Genomic DNA, 23,333 nt, shown 5'->3' on the forward strand with positions numbered 1-23,333 from the left:
TGATAGAGTGAGATTGCTTCAGAAAGAAAGGAAGAATAGAGAGGTTTTTGAAGAGTCCAATGAGATGGAGATAAAGAGAATATCTATTTTAGAAAGAAGAGATAAGAGAGCAAGAGGAATAGAGGTATGGAGTGAGATCTGTCCCCAGAGGCGGCAGTTAGACGGGGAGAGAGAGCATCTCTTTGGAGACCTGGGATCTTCTGTCCATTAACTCCCCTCTGCAATAGCTCAGCATCATCCACCAGTCAGCTTCAGCTCCATATGGTGCTCTCCATAACAGCACGTAGAGTACAAAAAAGCTTGTTTATTGCACCATACAAGCAAATTATCAGTATGACGATATCAGTGCTCTGATAATAACCATTCAGTTACCTGCAGGAATTAATAGTGATGAAATTTAATAGATTTTTTTCACATGTCATTTATTTGCATTTCTAATTAGTGCTTTTAGTACAGTGGAACAAAGCGTCTAAAGAAATAAAAATATTGTTTTTAACTTCATCTTGACAATCTTTACAGCACCACTGATGGTAGGAAAAAAAGATACACTGCATTTATAAAAGCTGGATGTCTGGTGCCAGTCCTTTTTGTTTTTTGGTTTAAATTTGAATAATTTTGTTATATACTTTTTTCATTTTATTTTAAATACATGTTTAGCTTTATTTGTACTGTAATGTGGTACTGATGCAAAAAAAAAAAGCCAGGGCAGCCTCAGGGAGCATATCTACATGTATCATCTAATATATATATATAGTATATATATATATATACACACACATATTTTAGATCATTTACATTTTGAAGAGAGTTTACTCAATAACCACACTATATATCACATGTAACGTGACAAAAAAGGGTCAAATAAAATAGAACGAACATTAACGCAAGAAGGCGTTTTGTGTAAATTGCCCCTTAATGACCAATCCATCAGTGTTCCTGTTTGCTATGAACTAGCTGTGGCAAATTTTGTGTTGCGTAAAATGTTTCCTTGCTTACAATTTCATAGAGCAGCTTAGCACAATATTGAGCTGTGGTGTTCATGTGACCATAGCATATTCATGTTTGGCTTACGTTGTTTACCAGTTTTCTTTCCTTCTCTTCCCTACCCAGCAGTTCCTGTCTTCTATCTGTTATTCCCACAAATAAAGTAGCAAAAGGTTAAAATAGTAACTTTTTGTGGCACTGCGGCTGTTAACGTTTGAAAGAGTGAGGCAATTAAATGTGGCTGGGACCTTTAAGCCTGTTTCACCATTATGCTGAATCTCAGACGTGATGACTCTCAGAGTAGCAGTAGGCAATCTTTCCTCAACATTTACATATTTTTCTAATAGGTTTGCTTTTAGTCCTTTTTTAACAATGCCTAGAGTTGTTAACTATGAGCATGTAAATGCCGGAAAAGTTAAATAATGAGGTGCCAAAGAACTTTAAACGGTTTTGATTGGTTTGCTTTGATATGTTAAAGTGATCTGATGTTTTTCATACTCGTAAATCTTTGTCCATATAATTAGCTTCTGATGGTAATTATACCTAATTAATGTAATAGGACAGATGACAAATGATGAATAGTATAGCTAATGATGGCAAATTAAGTTACATTTCTGTTTCATTAAGGGCATGTGAACGTGAACGTGAACTGAAAACCTAATGTTGATCATCTTAACCTATAAAAGCACAGATACTTTTCAGCTAAGAACGCAATCTTCATGAACTTATATGTAGCAACAAAGTGTCGTATTATTTAGTTTGTAGTTTAGATTTACCCAACCATGGTTCTGAGATAGTTTTACTGTGAATTTTAACTCACTGTACATCAATTGAGTCACTGAATAGAGGTTGGTTCATGTATTATTAAAGGTGTTTTTTGGTTTTGTTTTGTTTCTGTGAACTTTTTAATGTGAATTAACTCACAGTTGGTCAATTGAGTTGTTGATTAGAGGTTGGTTCATCTATTTTGTTTTGTTTTACTGCAATTTTTAATTTAAAGTGGGTCAGTGAAGTTGCTGGTTAGAGGTTGGTTTAGTAATGGCAGTTTGTTTTGTTTCTTTTCCATTTTATGTATGCAAAAAACATCACTAAGAAGCGAATTCAATTCGCAGATTCAACCCAAAATCGTTTAACATAATTAACCTGCAATTTTAAAAATGTGCTGCTTTGCCTTGTTGACCGGATGTAAACTTATTCTTCTCTCCAGATCTGTGATAAAGAGTGGCATTACTACGTCATCAATGTGGAGTTTCCTTCAGTGACGCTCTTCGTTGTCGGAGTGACGTACGAACCCTACCTTGTGACGGACGACTGGCCCATCCACCCTTCCGAGATCGATGTACAGCTAACCGTAGGTGCCTGCTGGCAAGGTGAGACCATGAAAAAAACTCTTGTTTTGATTATACTTTGAAAAAGAGGATCGATAAAATGAAATGGTGGCATAACTGTGGTTTGGATGGACCAGACACAAACACAAGATGATGAATCAGCATCCACAGGTTTGGAGATGTGATTAGATAGTCTCAGACTTGAGAGAGGGTGTGACTTAGAGATATCTACATTATTGATATGACAGTGTGAGCACGGCAGCGGTGGTTCGAATACCAAGAGAGAGGCAATGTGTTTGGCCCCAGGCTACCCTGATTCTTCATTTAATCAAAGAGAACTCAGGCGTGAAAACATCAAAAAAGAAACACGGCCTGTCAATTTCAGCCTTTTGAAATGGAGCTAATGATCGCATTTGAATGGAGAGACTGTCCTTAACATCGCTTTCATGAGCTAAATAATTAAACAAGCCTCTGAGAGAATGGAGTCACGGCTAAATCATTGTTTTAGACGACGAGGTTCCAAGTTCCGACTCTTCAGCACCATTTTACATTTCTTTTCATCCGTGCTGATTGAGGATTATTCTCTGTTTTTCACTGGCTTTGAATTGTGATTTTTTTTTCTTTTTTTAGAAGAGGCCTATAGTAAGGATTAAGAGACCCTGAATGGGGGACAAGTTCACTTGCTATTACATCCCAATGAAGCTGGTCTAAGCTCCACTAAACCGCAACTGATAACTTTTCAAGCCATTAGCAGCTTAGATTGCTTCTCGCACCCTGTCTATTTTCACTCTGTGCAATCATCAACGTGGTGACAAACCACTTCATAATGGAAAGCGAGGATGGTATTTGTTCAGGCCAAATTGAGATCCTTGTCTTCTTTGGCGTAGAAATGGGGTTTGGAGGCCATTGTCTTGACGAGACATCAAACAGGATTATCGTTTTTGGGTTTTTTTTTTTTTAAGAGAGCTTTGTTAGCGCTATTAGCTTACTAACTGATCCATTGTGTGATTTAATGTAAAATTGTGTTATTTAAAGTCAAAAATAATAACAGTTTAATTTTTCTTAAGCAGGAGTGAATTTCTACACTCTTGAAAAGTTGCAGATTTATTTGATCCGAATCACTGCCAAAAACAGAAATAATTTAAATATTATTACAATTTCAATGTGTTTTATTCCTGTGATGGCAAAGCTGAATTTTTAGCAGCCATGAATCCAGTCTTTTGTGTCACATGGTCCTTCAGGAATTATTCTAACGTGTTAATGTTGGTGCCCAAATAACATTTCTTCTTCTTACTATTAGTTCAAAATGGTTATTCGACTTTCGAACGTGGGAACGGTGAAATAGCATCTTTCTCAGGATACTTTCATGAACTGAAGCTTAGAAAGAACAGCATTTATTGAAAATAGAAATATGTGATTTTAAATGTATGTTTTTTATTTTTGGTCAGTTTCACGCATCTTAGCTTAAAAGCATCACAAGAAAAAAAAAAAAAAGAAAAATCATAGTCATCACAACATTTTGAATGGTATATTTTAGTATTAAAGAAATAAAATGGGAATATTTTTCCTGAAAGTGTAAAATGTAATCATTTGGTAAGAAAAGGAAATTATCCTCAAAAATATTCAAATTCAGTAAATGATTCATGATCATTTTTGGGTTAACTTGTCCTTGAAGAATAAAAACAAAGAAAAAATGTTTTTAAAGGCTGCGCTATAATAAGTGTGTGTAAAGGAAGACAAATAAGGCCATTACTGAGCTGCTGCTTCTCAGTAACATATGACTATTTTTGGTTATAATGAGAAATCAGATGTGCTAATCTAAACATAAGGTTATGGCAGTGCCTTTTCCACAGGGCTCAGGATGTGTTATGCTTGTTATTGTCTGTCATGCAGCTACTGATCGATACAGATGTGATGGTGACAGCTCTTATATGCCATGCAAGGACTGCAGTCTCATTAGCTTCTTTGTCCTTTAGGGGGAGCACAAACGAGAATGCAAATGTTCCTCTGCTATTTCATCTGTGGAATAACATTTAATTGATAACATCTGTCAGTTAAATAATTTAAAAACAGAAGCAATTAAGCATTCGAAGCACAGACCCTCATTGTGAGGCTTTAGGAGCGAAAGTATTCGGTGCATCTGGATCTGTTAGTCTCATCAAATCTGTCACCTCAGTTAGGGATGTATGGGAAGAAGGAAAACAGCAGGTGTTATTGGCGACAGGTATTGCTCTTACTCTAACGCATTTTTTATCAAGGCTCCTAATAAGTAGGTCAGCGTGACCAGCTATTCTTTAAAAATAGGTAAATAAGTAAAAGTAAAAGTAAAAGATGCTGTCACTCAGGAAAGAAAAGACAGATGACCATGTTGTATGCAAATAAATGCAAGACAAGAAGGCCATTAGTAATTCACTATATAAAATTTATTTTTAATGGGTTACATGTTGACGAATATGATGGAAAAACTACATTACCCATGATGCCATATAAAAAAATCCACCAGTCAGAGTGTCTGAAGATCTCTGCCCACTCCCATAAAAGCAACCTGAATGATACAATCAAGTCTCCCTGTACTATACAAATGAATATGCATATTTTGTAATAAATATTCAAATATAGTTATATTGTTGCAATGCTTCGTTAGATTCTACTGTAGTTCCTTTCCTTATTTGAATACATTTAGAAAATACAGTATATGGCCTTTAATAACATGAAGTGTTTAATAGGTTGAAAAATGCACCTTAGGATTATTAGCAATTTCTATAGGAGCTGAAAAACATGATTTTTAAGGAATTAATTAAGGAAAACTGTAAATAATAATATAAAAATGCACATATAGAATGTATTAATGAACTGACTTCTTGTCACAGGTTTAGAGAAACAGTTGAATATCACACACAGGATTGTGGGTTGTCATAGAGAGCGAAAACACAAAAAAAATATTTTTTTTAAAACATAGGAGATGGAGGCATCTGGGTAGACCAGCTTGTCTTCCAACCTCTGGATAGTGCCAGATAAGGTCTTTTTGACATTCTGACACACATGCATGCAGAGTGTCACTTAACGTCCAGATATCTTTAGCTTTTATACAATATATTTTGTTGCCAGTGGCTGCAAGTATGTGTGTGCATGAGTTGTAATGTTTTTGTTTACAGGAGGAGAGGTGACAACTCCACGATTCACACAGTATTTCCGGGGAAGCCTCTCAGGCTTGACTATTCGACCTGGGAAGATCGCAACTCAAAAGGTGATCTCCTGCCTACAGGCTTGCAAGGAAGGCCTGGACATCAGCTCGCTCGAGAGTCTGGGAAAAGGCATAAAGGTACATGCGCGCACACACACGCATACATATATGCAAAGTCTTTCATTGGAAAGATTATAGGCATTCCATTCTTTGTCCATCTCTTTAATATCATCTGAATATATTTGAGAATCCTTTGACATCAGTCATTCTCAGCCATCATTTATTCATCTATATGTAAATGTGTTGACACGTTCATTCGCTTCTTTGCTTTTAGCTTTTTTTTCCCCTCTTATTATGAAAATTGGCTCTTTCTCACGCTCTTGATCCCTCTCAGTTCCACTTCAACCCAGCTCAGTCGGTGCTGGTCATGGAGGCAGATGATTTGGAGAGTATCAACACAGCGATGACAAAAGTTTCCTACATTAACTCCCGGCAGTTTCCCACTCCTGGTCTACGTAAACTCCACATAACCACTACAGTTCAGTGAGTATTGCACTAAAAGTCAAAAACATCCCATAAAACATCACAACATCAGCTCATAAAGGCTTTAATAGATTGATAACCCTGCAATCTCTCTACGGGATGAATACTAAGTATAGGAGTAAATATAAGAGTGAATGATTAAATGTAATTAGCTTGCATCTTAGGGGTTCATTTAAATTGTTGAGTGCTTTGAATGTGTGATGATCATTTTTTTTAATCTCTCAAACAAGTGCTGTTCATAAAAGCTAGACAAGATGTTTATGAGTGAAGGATGAGCAGCAACAGAAGGCTTTCTCTGATCAATACTACGGAGCTAGGGGATGGGAATGTAGGGTTGCCTTGGTTACCGATAACATCTCTCTTACACTGCATGACTCTCAAGTACCTGTATGCAATCTGGCCCTGCTCTTAACTCATATACACACATCCTATAAATTTGAGTAGAGAAGTGAAGAGAAACTGTTTTGAGTTTTTCTCAAAAGAGTCAAAAGTATTGCTTTACTGAAAAATACAGCTTAAAGTTTAAATAATTCAATGTATTTTTAATCACGATGCCGATTTCTGCTTCTCTTGATTGTCTGCTGGTTATTTATCCTTAAAGTTTGTTTAACTTGACAAGGTTTCATGTCTGGGGTGGCAAATGTTACGAGTTTAAATCCCCCATTTCAAACTTTTTCTTAAGTGGATATTTTGTCCTTTTTTTTACATAATCTTCCAAACCTGGCTACCATTCACTGCACAAAAATGGCAGTTGTTGTTCCAATAGAAAAACTTTAATATATTTTGAAATGACTGAAATCAGTGTTGGGAAGAGAAGCGTGTGTTAATTAATAAGCTATGAAAAGTGTAGCAACTAGATGAGGTTTACATACTCTCTTGATTTGTGCTGACGTAATTCTAAAAATACTTTTCTCAAATGAGAACAATCGTGATTAAAGTTATTGAGGGAAAATGATCATTGTTATCGGTTCAGAATTAGCCCATAGTGACAAAACGTTTGTCCTTTAAGGGCTACTGTACAAACATGATGCCATCTTCTATGTAAGGGGGCCTGCAGTCTACAAGTTAATAAAAGCATAATGGTTCATTGTGTAATGTCTTTGCACACCTCTGAAAACATGATTACATGTATTACGTTGCATTTCTATCAATAGATTCTCCTAAATATTATTCACAGGACCTTTAAGCCAATCTTTAATGGTTTGCTGGTCTTAGCTGGTCACCCAGTTTTGTCAAATTAAAGTAGATTACTTACAAAGTCAATGCAAAGATGCGAATAGACACATGAAATATTTGCTTTCTGTGAATGCACGATATATACAGGTTTTCAGCAAGTTGAAAAAATTAGCATTTGTTATTTTCAGCAGCATGTAGTGTTCTGGCAGTGTCTGTGGATAATGGACAGGCCTGCTGGTGGTGATGACTGTAGTGAGACCAGCTGAAGAGAACATGAAAAACTATGATAAAAAAGAAAAATCTGCTGTGTCAGAGAGCCAGCCTCCTCAGTACAGCACAACACAATTAAAGATACTGTCACACAGCACGGGTCAGAGAGTGACAACACTGCTCTCCACAGCACAAGGCTGAAAGGAGATCATACAAAAATTACTATTTTGTCATGATTTATTGCTCCAAACCATAGAGACGTACTTTGAGTATAAAATGAGTTATCTAGTTCAATGTCCATGCTAGGAATAGTGACCATGGCGGATCTACTTTCATTTTATTGAAAAAGCCGCCCGGACAGTCTAAACATCTCCTTTTGTATTTCACACAAAGCCATTTGGAACATCATGAGGGTAAGTAAATGATGACAAAATTTTTATTTTTATTTGAACTACCACAACATGGTGCGGTATATTGTATAAAATATTGTACTGTTACTGCACAGCAGAGCAGAAAATGGTGCAGAGCAGGACATCCCGCTGTTAATGTGACATCTGAAGTACAGTAATAATATACAAAGACTTCACAGGGGTTGTTTCCTGTCTTATTTTAACTGTGATCTTACATTCTTTTCTCTATTTTATCTCTTTTCTCACACTGTATTGCTCTCTCGTCTCATCTCCACCATCCTCTTGCACAATAAAATGCTTTACAATCGAGCACTTCAGGTCAATAATTGGTGAAGATGGTGGTTTAATGGTTCTTGTTTATTGATCATTACCTGGACTTCTTTTTATGTCCAGCATTTTAGCATTGCTCCGTTTAAACAAAAATATATACAATAATATAATCTACCTACCTACCTACCTACCTACCTACCTATCTACAGTGGTGTGAAAAAGTGTCAGCCCCCTGTTTGTCACACTATAAAGTTTCAGACCATCAAACAAATTTAAATATTAGTCAAACGCAGTGCCGTTTTTATTATGAAGGGAAAACTAAATCCAACCCACAAGGCTCTGTGTAAAAAAAGTGCTTGCCCTCTAAACCTAATAACTGGTTGAAACACCCTTAGCAGCAACAACTGCAATCAAGCGTTTGCACTGAGTGTGTTACAGCACTGTTGAGAAATTTTGGCCCGCTCATCTTTGTAGAATTGTTGTAATTCAGCCACATTAGAGGGTTTTTCGAGCATGAACCACCTTTTTAAGGCCATGCCACAGCATCTCAATCGGATTCAGGTCGGGATTTTGATTAGGCCACTCCAAAGCCTTCCTTTAGTTTTTTCAGAGATGGACTTGCTGGTGTGTTTTGGATCATTGTCCTCCTGCAAAACCCAAGTTCGCTTCAGCTTGAGGTCACAAACAGATGGCCGGATATTGTACTTCAGGATTTTTTGGTAGAATTCATGGTTCCATTTATCACAGCAAGTCTTCCAGTTCTTGAAGCAGCAAAACAGCCCCAGACCATCACACTACCACCACCATATTTTTCTGTTGGTATGATGTTCTTTTTCCAAAATACTCTGTTACTTTTTTTCCAGATGTAATGGGGCACACACCTTCAAAAATCATTAACTTTTGTTTTGAGTATTTTCCACAGAGTATTTTCCCAAAAGTCTTGTGGATCATCAATATGTTTTCTGACAAAACTGAGACAAGCCTTTGTTCTTTTTGCTCAGCAGTGGTTTTCGTCTTGGAACTCTGCCATGAAGGCCATTTTTGCCCAGTCTCTTTCTTATGGTGAAGTCATGAACACTGACCTTAACTGAGTCAAGTGAGGCCTGCAGTTCTTTAGATGTTGTTGTGGGGTCTTTTGTGACCTATTGGATGAGTCGACGCTGCACTCTTGGGGTAATTTTGGTCTGAGGGCCATTCCTGGGAAGGTTCACCACTGTTCCATGATTTCGCTATTTGTGGATAATGGCTCTCATTGTGTTCCGCTGGAGTCCCAAAGCTTTATAAAAATTTTTTTAGACCGATAAGATCTCAGTTACCTTCTTTCTCATTTGTTCCTGAATTTCTTTGGATCCCAACATGTAGTGTCGCTTTTGAGAATTTTTTGGTGTACTTCACTGTCAGAAATTGTGATAAACCACAGTGTGTATATGTATAAATGTGAGTGTGTGTGTGTGTGTGTGTGTGCGTGTGTAATATATATATATTAAAAATAAGAATTCTGATAATAATATTATTATTCTGATAATACGAAATTAACCAAATCGGCATATGAGAATGATTCTTGAAAGATGTGTCACCAAAGACTGGCATAATGGCTGCTGAAAATTCTGCTCTGCCATCCCAGAAATATATTTTCTATATATTGACATAGAAAACAATTATTGGATTTTATTTTGCTATATTTATATATATATATATATATTTTTTTTAAAATGCTTGCTTATAGTATAAGAGACTTTTAAAAACATCTTACACTAACTCTAAACTTTTGAAACACTGCCAGCTACATTCCTAGTACTTTGTGGGTGTCCTTTTCTCTTTAGTGATGTTCATTTGATTGTCAAGGGTGAAAGGATCGTGTCATCTGACAGCAGTCTAATGAAACCTATTGGATCCAATCGCACTCAGCTGATATGTACCCAAATGAAACTTTACCATGGAGAAAACGAGACCGGGAGAGAATAAAATGAAGAGAGAGTCTTCTACTCTTGTCTAGTGTGTACTGGTGAAGAGGATTGCCTAAATAAGAACCGACTGCCCTGGTCGATAGTGGAGTGAGCCGTAGCTCTTGTAATAGCCATAGTCTGGCTTAGACCAGCTCCCAATATCCTTAAATCAGCCCTGTAAATAAAGCAAGATTGTTGCCCTTTTTTACAAAGCCTTTTTAATAAGTGAGCATGTTCTCAACTACTCTCTTTTAGTATGTAGCTCAAGTCGACCGAAGGGAGCCACTTTTACACATCACAAACTTTCCACCGTCATTTTTACTGCAGTCATTAGGCTTAATTGTTTTGTTGGTTCCACACAATTTTGCGCTCCCCTTCCTTCTCATTCGAGGCCATTCTCCGTGGCGACTTGAGGGAGAGCGTTTAGTCGAGCCGTGCAGAGGAATTACCTCAGGGAGATAGCGCACTATCGCTCGAGCGCGGCTAAGCATCACTCCACCCGAGACAGTGGCAGAAAGCGTGTTGTTGTCTCAAACAAACAGATAGTTCTTAATTAGCGGGCGAGTATATAAATGAATTAGTAAACCAGCGAGTGCTCTTTAGGGCTCACCCTTGAAAAAGAGTAATTACTGGGTGCATCGTGAGAAAGGGAGGCCTGTTAATCCTAAAACACTTTATTTCCCCCTTTCTCCTCACATGCTAGCTGTAATGAAGCTGGAGGAACTCCAATTTCCCCAGCAGGTCTGTGTGCGAGTCTGTTGCAGTCCACGCTTCAGCGCCTCGGTCTTAATCAACACTGCTTCTGACTGCCATACCAACTTCTTCAGCTGGCATCAGGAGGAGGTGGCACCAAGCTGAGCACACTGCTCTTGTTCTCGCAAATATTTTTGTCGACTCGCTGCTTTAAATCTAACTATGGTTTGGCATCATTAATTGGTCCCATGATTGATTTCACCTGTGAGGTGTGACTTTGCTGGAGTTGACGGTGACAGTCTGAAACAAAAGTTAGACACTGTAGTCATCAACTGTCCAAACACTCAACTGAAAGAAAGTTTGTTAGTGTCAGTGCATTTTAATGGGCTCTTCCTCAAAGTGAGATACAGACTCTATTTTGGGAAGCAAGAGTGTTTAATTATTTGTGGTGTTAAAATGTGCTTGGATGCATAAAGGGGGGAATTTTACTATTAACTTATTCACTTTTTTTTTTGGTTATACCTCATAAATATTGTATGTGAACCTCACCAATAGTATTTACATAATATTTTTTTAAATAAATAGTTTCATAGGGAAAATGTAATATTAACATGTCTTGGTAAAAGAAAATATTTTATTTTCATTTTTGTAGTGATGTGCGGGTCATCTCATAACCAGCGGGCCCCATTGGGGTGTGTAAAGAAATTGTCACTTTATTTGTGCGGCGGGTCATTAAAAACAAAATTAAAAAAAATACATGTATGTTACGTGCAATTCCCTATAGCCTATATTAAATATTTGTGAATATCTATACTCATATTTTATTAGGTTCTTTGATAAGGTTATAATACAAAACATGTGTGATGTCCCCAAACCTTTGGAACGGGTTGGAAAAAACCCAACCTACACATCACTAACCTGTATACATTAAGAAAAACAACTTGCATTATTACCCCAAGTATTCCTAAATGAAGCCAAATTTACACACATGCATTTCTTTAATTGTAATTTTCAAAAATTCATTGTATGACTCTATGGCAAAAAACATTAGGATATTAATTAAAGCTCATATTCCATTAGGACATTTTGTCTCTTGCAGTAAATGCATTGAAATTAAATTAAATCTCTAAAAAATCATGATGAGTTGGCATATCCATTCTTTAATGAATTTGGCTGAACTCTGCCCAAAAGCATTGGTTGCCTAAAAGCAGTTTACAGAATGGTGTAGACAAGATGTAAATAAACATTCTATATACTTATATTGTGACAGCCTAAACTCTTAATAATTTTCATGTCAGTCTGTGACCTTATATGCGTCAGTTCTAGTTATCCTGTGTTACCCTGAATAAGTCTTGCTTCCCTCCTCTTGTAGGTGTTTCGGTGAAGATACGTGCATCTCCATTCCAGACATTAAAGCGATGGTGATGGTGCTGCCGCCCAGCGAACCCCGGATCACCATTGCTGGAGTGGAGCGGCTGGTTTGGCCGGCAGCTCAGCTCCGAGCCCTTGTCGGGGTGGCCCTGTTCAAGGACATACACATCATTAGTACCGTCACCAAGACCGACGCCACCCTCAGCTTAGGTGATAGATGACTCACTTTCACAGCTCATATATTAACATAATCTCACTCTTTTGCATTCATCTATTTCAGAGGTGCCAGAGTTGCACATTTTGCCTGTAATGTAATCGTATAAACGTTTTAGAATATTTACTGAATTTTCTTCCCACGGATTCCCCTCAGCGTGTTTTTTGTAAATAATGGTTTAGTCTATTATTATCAAGATTATAAATGCCTCCTGCTGGTTATTACACTGACCTTAAGTCAATTGTTTTTTATTACCGTCCTTTTTCATTTAAAGTTCAACAAAAGTGTCTGGCTTCTTTTATCGAATGCAGAGCCAGGGGTAGTGAAACAATAAATCATCGAAATTAAATTCATACACAATCAATGGTTGTTTGTGGATATGACGAGAGGTCATATATTCGCCAGTGTGTTTTTGTGCCTGTGTAACAGTGTGAGTGCGTTCGTGTAGCCCGCAGGCCTGGTGTGCTGGAGTTGATGCATAACCTGGATTATTGTGATGTGCTGGTGATCGGAGAGGAGCTGGACCCGGAGCGAGAGAGTCTGGAGATCCACCACAGCTCTCTCTTGGGAAAACATCTGGATGCCACCAACTCTACCTCTGGCATCTCCATCTACGGTATGGTCGACCACATGTCTCCATCTACTGTACAGCCATCTGCTGCAGGAATGTTTCTCATAATCTCATTATGTTCCTACTTTAGAGTGACTCTTTCATTTATTGTCTGTCTACGGCTGAAGGCTTCTTCCCATTGTTTAATTTTTACATAGAACATATTTAAAGGGCACCTATTATGCCCCTTTTTACAAGATGTAATATTGATCTTGGGTGTCTCCAGAATGTGTCCGTAAATTTTAAGCTCAAAATAAAAAGATAAATTTATTATAGCATGTAAAATTACATTTTTAAGGCATGTCAAAAAAAGAGCTGTTTTGCTGTTCTGTGTTTTCACTTCAAATCTATTGAGACTTATTTGATTTAATAGGGATCCTTCAGAAATAATTTTAATATTCTGATTTGAGGCTCAGGAAGCATACTGTATTATTATAAATGTTGAAGACAGTTTTGCTTCGTAACATTTGATCATTGGTCATGAACTGCCTCTGTTTTTTATTCTGTACTGTTCTGTGAGGTCCACTTATAATGTTATCACGATTTTTTGCATCAAAAAACATAATTTTAAAAGTAATAGGTTATTTCCTTGCTTGTTTTGACATTTTTTGCAACTTTTTAAAGCGTTTAAAAAATCTTTTTCTAGCTCCTATCAGTGCTAAAGGTTGTGCATCTTTTGGACATTTAGCAGGTTAAAGCTGCAGCCAGTACGTTTTGCCTTTTTGTCGCCATCTTTGTTTAAAAACCTGGAAATGCATCCGCTTGCAGAATTGCATGGGGATGTGCTTGGCATGGCTCCAGCGCAGATAAATCTAATGTTTTAAGATGAATGTGTGGCTGTTTACTGTACTTAGTAATCCCAGATTAGAGCCTACATCTTGGAATCTATTTAATTTTGACCATATATTGTCATCTGAACAAGTAACAACTCAGCCACGGTTGTTCAGACCAACTGAGGGAAAAATAAATGGTGATTTATTCTAATGGGAATAATATTTAATTTCTTTCACATGCGTTTCATATAATCCTTTGTGGTTTACAATCCGCCATCAAAATGATAAGTTTAATTATTATCTGCCGTGAAAAAAGCCACCTGCAGGATCCTCACATGCTTCAACCTAGTAGACGTCACAACTTCTTTGTTTACATATGTGACTTAATGATGCAGTGCCATGCTCAAATTTCCTGCAAAAAACCTACCAAATGAGAAACCTCTCAAATGAGAAAACATCATTATAAACTAACCATTATGAATCGGGCTAAAGTAAGGCGATAGTTTTGAGCACTGGCTGGTTATGTACTTATGTACAAATATTGATTTTGGATCATTTCTAACCAAAAAAAGTTACAGGCTGCAAAAGAAGTTTTGAAAATTCACTTCTGATTGTGCTCAAAAGCCTTTAACCTAGTTCCTGTTCAGACTCTTGAACAGATTTTTTTTTTGCCTCTATCAATCATTCTGTACAATTGACTTTTTGCAAGCAAATTCAAATCACTGTGACATTTCCTAAAGGGGACTTACAGTTATTAGAAAAGGTCTAAGACCTCCTACTTGTTCACAGACTCCATGTTGAGTGTCTCTCAGTCCTCTCTCAGCTCTCTTGTCTGAGTAGGACAGGGTTCCTGAATACTGGTCTTTCTTTGGTCTCAGGTGTGGACTCCATGGCGCATTATGAACAGGCCATCAGGCAGGTGAGGTACCATAACTGGAAGCCTGGCGGTCTGTCTGAGAGAAGGTTCCGGCTCAGTTGCTCTGAACTGAATGGACGCTACACAAGCAATGAGTTCAACTTGGAGGTCAGAGACTGCCTTCATTCTGGGCATGGCTTCTTATTCTTTTTATCATCCATTCACTTTATCCCCTCTTTCAATTTCTGCTCTTCTTTCGTCTTTTTGCACTTTTGGACTCCTGCTTAAAAGTTAGCTGTGCACTGTCTTGACATTTGACTCTGTTTTCTGATTAAGGTTTGTCCATAAACACAGAAAGACTATCTGGCTAATGTAATAAATAGTGGATAAATCTAAATTTAATGATAAATTGGTGATATTAAAATATTTATACTAATTTAAATGGTTACACTCAACTTTTTTTTAATTTTTCTTAATTAATACAGTATTGAGTTTTACATATGACATTTTATACTATAAAACACGCTCACATTCACTTGTTATCAGTCCAATAAATAGTCATTCATTCTTTCTTAATGTGGCAATAAGGTCATATTTTTATTCTCACTGTTGTCTTTCTGAACTATTTTCTGTTTGTCCCGCCTCTCAGATTGGAATAGTGCGCAGCACAGAGGCCGTGGAGCATGTCAATCACATGGCCGTCCAATCCCAGTACATGAGACCTGTGCATCATCCACTGGTGGTCCATACTGTTAACTCTGATCACATCTCAGGTAAAGTCAGCTATGATGCTTCTTAATCATGTTCATGCAGTCGTTTTACTCTGTATGACACTATGGTGTTGAAAAATGATAATTAGTTGATTTCTTTCATGAATAATGGTCCTTTGTTAAACTGAGTTGTAAAACATGGCTTAAAAAATATCCATGTTAGAATTCAGCTCATAAAAAAGCAACTCTGCGCACACATGTACATATAAAATCCGTACTCCGGTCTAAGCGGACAACAGGCTCTTGAGACCGTATTGTTGGTTTGAAGGATCTTGGGAAATTACGCTTACTCTACCAGCTCACGCACACACCAGGGACACCAGCGATCTCCCCAAGGGCGCACAGAGCACAGCTGACTGCAGCGAGATGGAGCATTCTGCTCTCTGGACTGAAGAAAGAAAGAGGGAGAGAGATGACAGGATGCGAGACACGCTGCTTTAGGAGAGACATGGAAAAACAGCAGGTGGCACTGTGACCTCATGCTCCCAATCCTGCTCTTGCTGACTGCAAGGTCTCAGTAAACGACACCGTTCTTAAAGTGAACTGTGCAGAACTGTCTTCTGCTGTCTGCACGGCTAAATAAGCTTCACCTCAAGCCATCTAGAACAGACCTCCTTTAGAAAAACACTAAACAACAGTATTCCAGAATTGTATTGATTTTTGTAGAGCTGTGTGAGTCATAACAATACTATGAATATACATAATTGAGAGATAGAGAGACTAGAGCTATAAGCGGCTCAAGGTCATGGAATCCAGTTATTGTACTACAGTTAAAAGTAAAGCAGGGCGACTAAAACACCCATACATTTCTGTTCCTCTCCTTTTAGAGACTATTATCTAAAAAGTATTTTTGTTTCTTTTGGGTTATTTTTTTGAAGAAATTAATAGTTTAATACAACAAGGACACATTAAATTGATCAGAGGTGACAGTAAAGGTACAGGATGTATGATGGAAAAAATAATCTATTTTAAAAATATTATGCAGCACTACCGTTTTCAACACCGATCAGAAATGTTTGAGCAGCAAATCAGCATATTAAAAAGATTTCTGAAGGAGGATATTGAAATATTAATGCTGAAAAGTCAGCTTTGCCAACACAGGAATAAATGAGGTTTTTAAAATATATTTAAATTGTAAATAATATTCATTCACTTCATTTCATCACACAATATTACTGTTTCTACTGTATTTTTTCAATTAAATTATGCAAATAAATGCAGCCTTGATGTAAGAGACTTGTACACATTGCTTGTACGAAACTTCAATATGACATAAAACCATGATACATAAATGATTACATTATTATTATTAATCTTTTGGATTGTAGCAACTTATAATAGAATTCAACAGCTTTGGGCATGTTTTATTAAATTGTCATTTGTACAGCAACATGCCAGTTTGGCGGAACAAGATAAAAGATCTATTTTTGTGCCATCAGGTACCCCTCCTGCTGCGACAGTGGTAATTGTCATGTGCATCGCCGCCCTGGTGGTCATTGTGGTCTTGGGAATCTACCGCATCCACACCACCCATCAGGACGCTTCAAAAGAGGACGAAGAGGGAAGAAAAGACCCAGAGATGGACTGGGACGATTCCAATCTGAACATCACTGTTAATCCAATGGAGGTCTGTATGAAGTGCAGTTGTTGGGGAAACTACTTTGAAACTCTAGGTTGTGAGTTTTGAATGAGCAGAATGAATGCATTAGAAGGTCTAAAGCATAATATTTCTTTTGAACACAAAGAATGATAGTAATCAGATTGTTGATGGTAGCCATTTACTTCCATAGTATAGAAAGTCAACTGTTGGATTCTTTATTGTGTTCGAGAGAATAAAGAAAATCGTGCAGGTTAATAAATGACAAGCACGTTTAAGCAACTGTTGCTTTGACAATAACACCGGCGCTCTGAAGGGTGACTGTTTTGTTGTGAAGATTGGCTAAATGGCATCATTCTGTTGTTGGTTATAGAGCATTGATGGAACTCAGATTGCTGAAGAGGTGAGGGAGGAGGAGCCGGAGGAAGAGGAGGATGAAGATGAAGAGGATGATGAACTGGCAGGAGATCTCTCTAGTGCTGAATCTGAGGACAGCGATGAAGAGGAAGAGACTAACATTCAGAAGGGGAAAGTGAAAGGAAAGCTTGAGTGGGACCCGTCAACGTTACCCTATTAAGACACACACACACAGTCACTCACACACTCACACACATTCATACACCTTCACACAAGCAAGATTCACATGCATACATAGACTTGTGCACACACGCGTACACATAAAAAAACAAAACACTTGCATTTAATGCCCTCTCACACTTACAGAAGCCAGAATTTATTGCCTGAAAAGCTGTCACACACATCAACCTGATTTTGACTCTTTCCGACACCCACAAAAAGCATCCTGTATCGCCATCTGCTGGTCAATATTGGGAATCGCACCCCTCAGTCCAAACTGCAAAGCCTGTATGTACTTCAGTAGTATAAGCTGCAGTGTCTCAGTAGATCCACGAAAAGGAAAGATAAATCGGCACAATGGAATAAATTGTGAATCAACATCTCTGGGATGTTTTTTTTTTTTTTTTTTTTAACGTTTACTGTTTTCTAATTTCTCCATGTTGATTAATCTGATTATAGTCTAGCATCATGATGCTTTCTCCCTTTCTCAAATACTAAACTGTAATATTTGACAGTGTGGCTTTGCCTTCACCATTTGTTGTCTTCAGAGTAACATTTAATATTGCATTAATGTGCAATAGTAAATACCCAAAAGTTGTTTTTGCAATGAAAGTATATAATAATGATATTTTCTTCATTTAAAATCTAGAAAAATAGGTTTATTTTAGATCCTCAGAGAGATTTTGATTGAGACGGTTCTCTTTCAGCAAGTTATATATAGTAATGAGATAACCTTTAAAAACAAAACGAACAAAAAAAAAATATTTCAGACTTTCTTTTTTCGTTTTTTGGGTTCTAGGTGGTAAGATAGGAGGAAGCGTGTCTGTACATTTTTATATGCCTGTCTTCTGTAAATAGGGAACTGTAGAGTAGTTGAATGGTGACTCAGATTCCTCACGTCCTCCTGCATCCCTCACAAGCCTGTTTGTGTCCACACTTGCTTGCCGAAGAGGAAGGTTCCTCCTCCTCCTCTTCCTCTCTCTGTCTGTGTTGATCTCTCTTTTATCGTTCATGGTGTCCTCACCTCGACCGCGGATGGGTTCTCCCTCACTTCACCTCGAATAGATTCGTCTCTGTAGACAACGGCACTTTTAAACTATTAAAAAGGAAAGAAAACAGAAGATAATCGATCTGTGCTTTTAGCCCAGGGCTATTTTGGTAACCTCCCCACGGTGTGCGGTTCAATTAAATTTTTCAGGAAAAGAAATGAAACAGAAATGTATGAAAGCTACGAACAAAAGCCAAATCTCGTGAAAACCGAGGCTTTTGACACCGTTTCGTTTTCTTATAGAAAAGTAAACCCAGAGCAAGTGTAGATGATGCTTATGATTTCCCCCCCCTCGACATGTGCATTTATGAATATGTGCATTGAGTTTCATGTAATGTCTGTTGCAGTGGTTAGGATTTCTCATGCCATCGGCCAAAACGTGCTTGTGATGTCAGCCTTGTGAGACATCCCGTTCCCCCTCTGTCCACCTTTCATTCCTCTATTTCACTAGTCCTTTTTACCATGTGTGTTATAGAACAGCAACAAAAAAGAAACTTTTAAAAAGAGCAACCCTGTAAAATCATGTAAGACTATTCTTTTGTATATGTTTCTCTCCTTTTGTTTTGTAAAGGGTTTTTGTTTAACTTCTTTGATGGTCACTGCAGCACTTTCTGTACATTGACCAATAAAGACTTTCCTTAGAATGAGTGAAAGCGTCTCTTTCCCGTTCAAATGTTAAACAAGCCATGTAAATATATAGTGTCATTTTAGCTATAGGTTTGAAGTGTTTGTATGTTATTTGTTCACAGGTGAAGAGAGAAAGCCTTAAAGTCAAGCTTGTGGAGTTTGTTCGTTTATGTTCTTTAAATCTCTCCACGCAGACCGTTTTTTTTTTACATACAAATTGCTCACACACAAAAAAATGACAATTCTGAATCTGATGCATCAGTTTCTTTTATTAAGGAAACATAGGAAGAATAACAAATGACAAATCTGTATTCCAAGCAATACATTTTAATAGAATTTATCAAAGAGATTAAAATGCAAACATTAAAGTTAAGCTCCAAAGAACATGTTCTATAATGCTTTTAGTTTACGCTCAAGTGAATCAGAATTTTCTGAAAAAAATAATTTATCATTTAAACGTCCGTAGATAAGACTTCTTGAGAAGTATATTGAATTTCATGAATTCAATAGGACCTGCAAAAAAGTAAATGACTACTAAACGAAGTGTGATCATTATCAAAGACCCATGTATTTTCCTGAAGACTCCTCTCTCTAGGATCAACGAGATTGAATTGGATGCTGTATCATAACGGCCACCTGAAGGATGATTGTAAATAGTCGACATCTGCTGTCCATTTTAGTCTTAGGCTAAGAGGTTTAGATGAGTGATTATGTCCAGAGAAAGTGAAGAAACGGACTGCTTTAACAAATGCTGTAAAGATACCTATAACCTACACAACAAATAACACTTTTTAAGATTACAGATATAATTAAACTGTTTATTTTGACAAAATGTTATGCGGTACGAAACATTAATACTGATTCCTGATAAAAACACATACCGCTGTCTGGGTTGTTTTTGTTAATGAAGCTTTTGTTAATGAAGCTTTTCCTTCATTAACAAAAACATCTTTGTAAACCAGAGTTATCTCAGTGCTAATAGGTCCGAGGTTATCTATGGGTCCAAGTGTGGCAACAAATGCCACTTTATATTCTGTGTGAATCAGATCCTATTTTGTTGAAAAATAATCATGCGCACTATTGTATAATATTACAGTTACACATATCATCTCAGTATTTCATATCTTTCCACTAGTTACGCAGTAGTTTATACAGTCTGTTTAAATATGTCTGTGATAAGCAAAATCATAAAAGTAAATGATCAACTAAATTATAAAAGTGTTCAGAATTTTTTTATATACTGAAATTGCCTACTTCACTTATTATCCACAGTAAGGAAGTGTATTGGTAGTGAATTCAAAAACACGGACAGACATTTAACTAACCTTTTCTTGTTTTATAGTAGTCCTTGGCAGTGATGTACCCATCTAGCACAAGTATTGGGAATAGGGAATGCCATGATATTGCAGCCCAAACCATCACTGATCCACCCCATGCTTTACTCTGGGCACGCAACAGTCTGGGTGGTACGCTGCTTTGGTGCTTCTCCACACCGTAACTCTCCCGAATGTGGGAAAGACAGCAAAAGCGGACTCATCAGAGAACAATACATGTTGCACATCGTCCGCAGCCCAAGATTTTCGCTGCTGGCACCTTTGAAACCGACATTTGGCATTGGCATGAGTGACCAAAGGTTTGGCTATAGCAGCCCAGCCAAGTATATTGACCCTGTGGAGCTCCCGACTGACAGTTTTGGTGGAAACAGGAGAGTTGAGGTGCACATTTAATTCTGCAGTGAGTTGAGCAGCTGTGGTTTTATGTTTTTATGTTAGCACCCGGACATCCCTTTCAGACAGCTTCCTCTTGCATCCAGTTGCTCCTGTTGGATGTGGTTCATCCTTTTTGGTGGTATGCTCACATTACATCACAAAGACTTGCTGTCTGGGTCACAAATGCGCCAGAAAGACATGCACCAACAATTTGTCCTCTTTTGAACTCTGCATTGCATTGCAATATTTTAAGTAAAACTGCTATTACTCTGCTTGTTAAACCTTCACACTGTGCTCTTACTGGTGGAATGTTCAATCAATGAAGACTGGCCACCAGGCTGCTCCAATTTAGCCATTAAACCTCCAACACTAAATTAGCCAGTGATTCAGTTTCATTGTCCAACTCCTGTATATTATTGTTTTTATTTTATTTTTATTTATTGATTGATTCATTTATTTATTTAGTGTGTGTGTGTGTTTTAACTATAGGTTGATGTGTTTATACCTTGTAAATTATTCACAAATTACCACAAAGCATGATATTTCAAAATTTGTCAGTTGTACGTTTTATTAAGAAAACTTATGGAGCATACCAAATTATGTGTAAAAGTATATATATATATATATATATATATATATATATATATATATATATATATATATATATATATATACACACACACACACACACACACACACATATACATACACACACACAGAAAATTTCAAATGTTCAAATGATTAAAGGTGTGCACATTACAAACGCAAATTGTCTATTGTACACTAAAATGAAGCGGTTTCACAAAATATCGATAAAATTTCTACACAGGACTATTAAAGAGAAAAAAGTAAATGTCCATTAAATGAAGTGTGGTCATTTTCATTATCAAAGACCCATGTATTTTGCCGAAGACGCATGTGGACATGATCTCCTTTCTCTAGGCTCAAAGAGATTGGTTGGATCCTGTTTCATAGCGGTCACTTAAAGGATGATTGTAAACTGTTATCATCTATTGTCCATTTTTAAAGAGTCTTAGACCTATAGGCTTAGATGAGCGGTTATGTCCAGAGAAATTGAAGAAATAGACTCCATTTACAGGTGCTGTGAAGATGCCTATAACATACAGTACACACAACAATTCATGGTATTTTTATTCTCATATAATTAACCAGTTTATTTTGACAAAAAAATAAATACATTTCAGAGCGTAATATCAAATACTGATACAGGTTCAATGTAAAAACACATACCAGTGTCTGGGTTGTAAGCACTTCCTTCATTGACAAAGACATCTTTGTAAACCAGAGTTATCTCAGTGTTGAAAGGTCCGAGGTTATCTATGGGTCCAAGTGTGGCAACAAATGCCACTTTATATTCTGTGTGAATCAGAGATTATGTTTTGTTGAAAAATAATATTTCAAACTATTACAATTAGCTACACATTTTAATTAAAATCTTTTAATTGGTTTATAAAGTCTGTTATAAATTGTTAATTTGCTGCTTATTCATAGTTAGTGAGGTAGCTGTTAAGGTTAGGTATAGGGTAGGATTAGGGATGTAGAATAAGGCATCAATGTGAACTTAATTACCATTAATAAATGGTTAATATTGTAGTAATATGCATGCTAAAAAACAACTAATAGGTGTAACCATGAAAGAAAGTGTTACCGTAGAATCATGTAGCGTTTCTTTTACACAATGAAAGAATGAAGTTGTTAGAAGTTGTGCAGTGACAATTTTTTACTTTAATCAGCAAGCATGTGCATTTATTCTTGAACACATGTACAAAAACACATACAATTTGCGCAAATGACTAAGAAATTTAAATCTGGGAGAAACTTAAACTTACACTTTTGAAAAGAAAAGGGGTCATTTGCAAATGTACCCAAAGCTATTATGAAAAACAGTAATAAGATGGCCAAAGAGGAAAGACCAAATGTCCAGTGGGTAAAGTGGGTAGAGGCCTGTGATGAGGCAGAACTGCTGATTCCCATCAACACTACACTGTGCAGGTGAAGACTCGCTCCTGTCTGTCAGTGATGTGTTCTCCTCTTTCTGTGCATCAGACAGACTGCTGCAGTTACAGCCGAACAGCACAAAAAGAAGCAGATACAGAATGCTACAGGATATTATTAGACTATATCAAGATGCAGACTGCAGAAAACAAATCAGTTTCAGTAGCCAGACAGCATCTGTCTGTGAACTGCAAGAGAAGAGCATAAATGTATAGGGGTGTGGAAATAGCTGACAAACAGACAAACAGGAAACGCAACGTATGCCCATTGAAGAACAAATTCCACCGAGAAAACGAAAAAAATCTAAAAGAAAAATTGAAGAACATGTGAATGAAAAGTGGCAAGAAATGTGGGACAGGGAAATAAAAGGGCAGACTGCAACATCCAAAAACGATTTGCTAAAAGGAGAGCATGTCTCAGTA

The 23,333-nt window shown here is 37.1% G+C and overlaps 1 protein-coding gene across 1 annotated transcript in view; it reads left to right on the top strand.

The window, feature by feature from the left end:
- Positions 1-19,206, top strand: part of clstn2a (calsyntenin 2a) — a 1,097,509-nt gene extending 1,078,303 nt beyond the window's left edge. Inside the window, exons 9-17 of the mRNA XM_043263119.1 lie at positions 2,192-2,354; positions 5,468-5,634; positions 5,891-6,039; positions 12,117-12,325; positions 12,778-12,945; positions 14,591-14,736; positions 15,218-15,341; positions 16,778-16,965; positions 17,309-19,206. Of these exons, the coding sequence (XP_043119054.1) occupies positions 2,192-2,354; positions 5,468-5,634; positions 5,891-6,039; positions 12,117-12,325; positions 12,778-12,945; positions 14,591-14,736; positions 15,218-15,341; positions 16,778-16,965; positions 17,309-17,512 (1,518 nt within the window). The 3' untranslated portion in view covers positions 17,513-19,206. The remainder of the gene's footprint in view (positions 1-2,191; positions 2,355-5,467; positions 5,635-5,890; positions 6,040-12,116; positions 12,326-12,777; positions 12,946-14,590; positions 14,737-15,217; positions 15,342-16,777; positions 16,966-17,308) is intronic.
- The last annotated feature ends 4,127 nt before the right edge of the window (positions 19,207-23,333 follow it).

This window comes from Puntigrus tetrazona, chromosome 2 (genome assembly GCF_018831695.1).
Source record: "Puntigrus tetrazona isolate hp1 chromosome 2, ASM1883169v1, whole genome shotgun sequence".
In the NCBI taxonomy this organism is placed as follows: domain Eukaryota; kingdom Metazoa; phylum Chordata; class Actinopteri; order Cypriniformes; family Cyprinidae; genus Puntigrus; species Puntigrus tetrazona.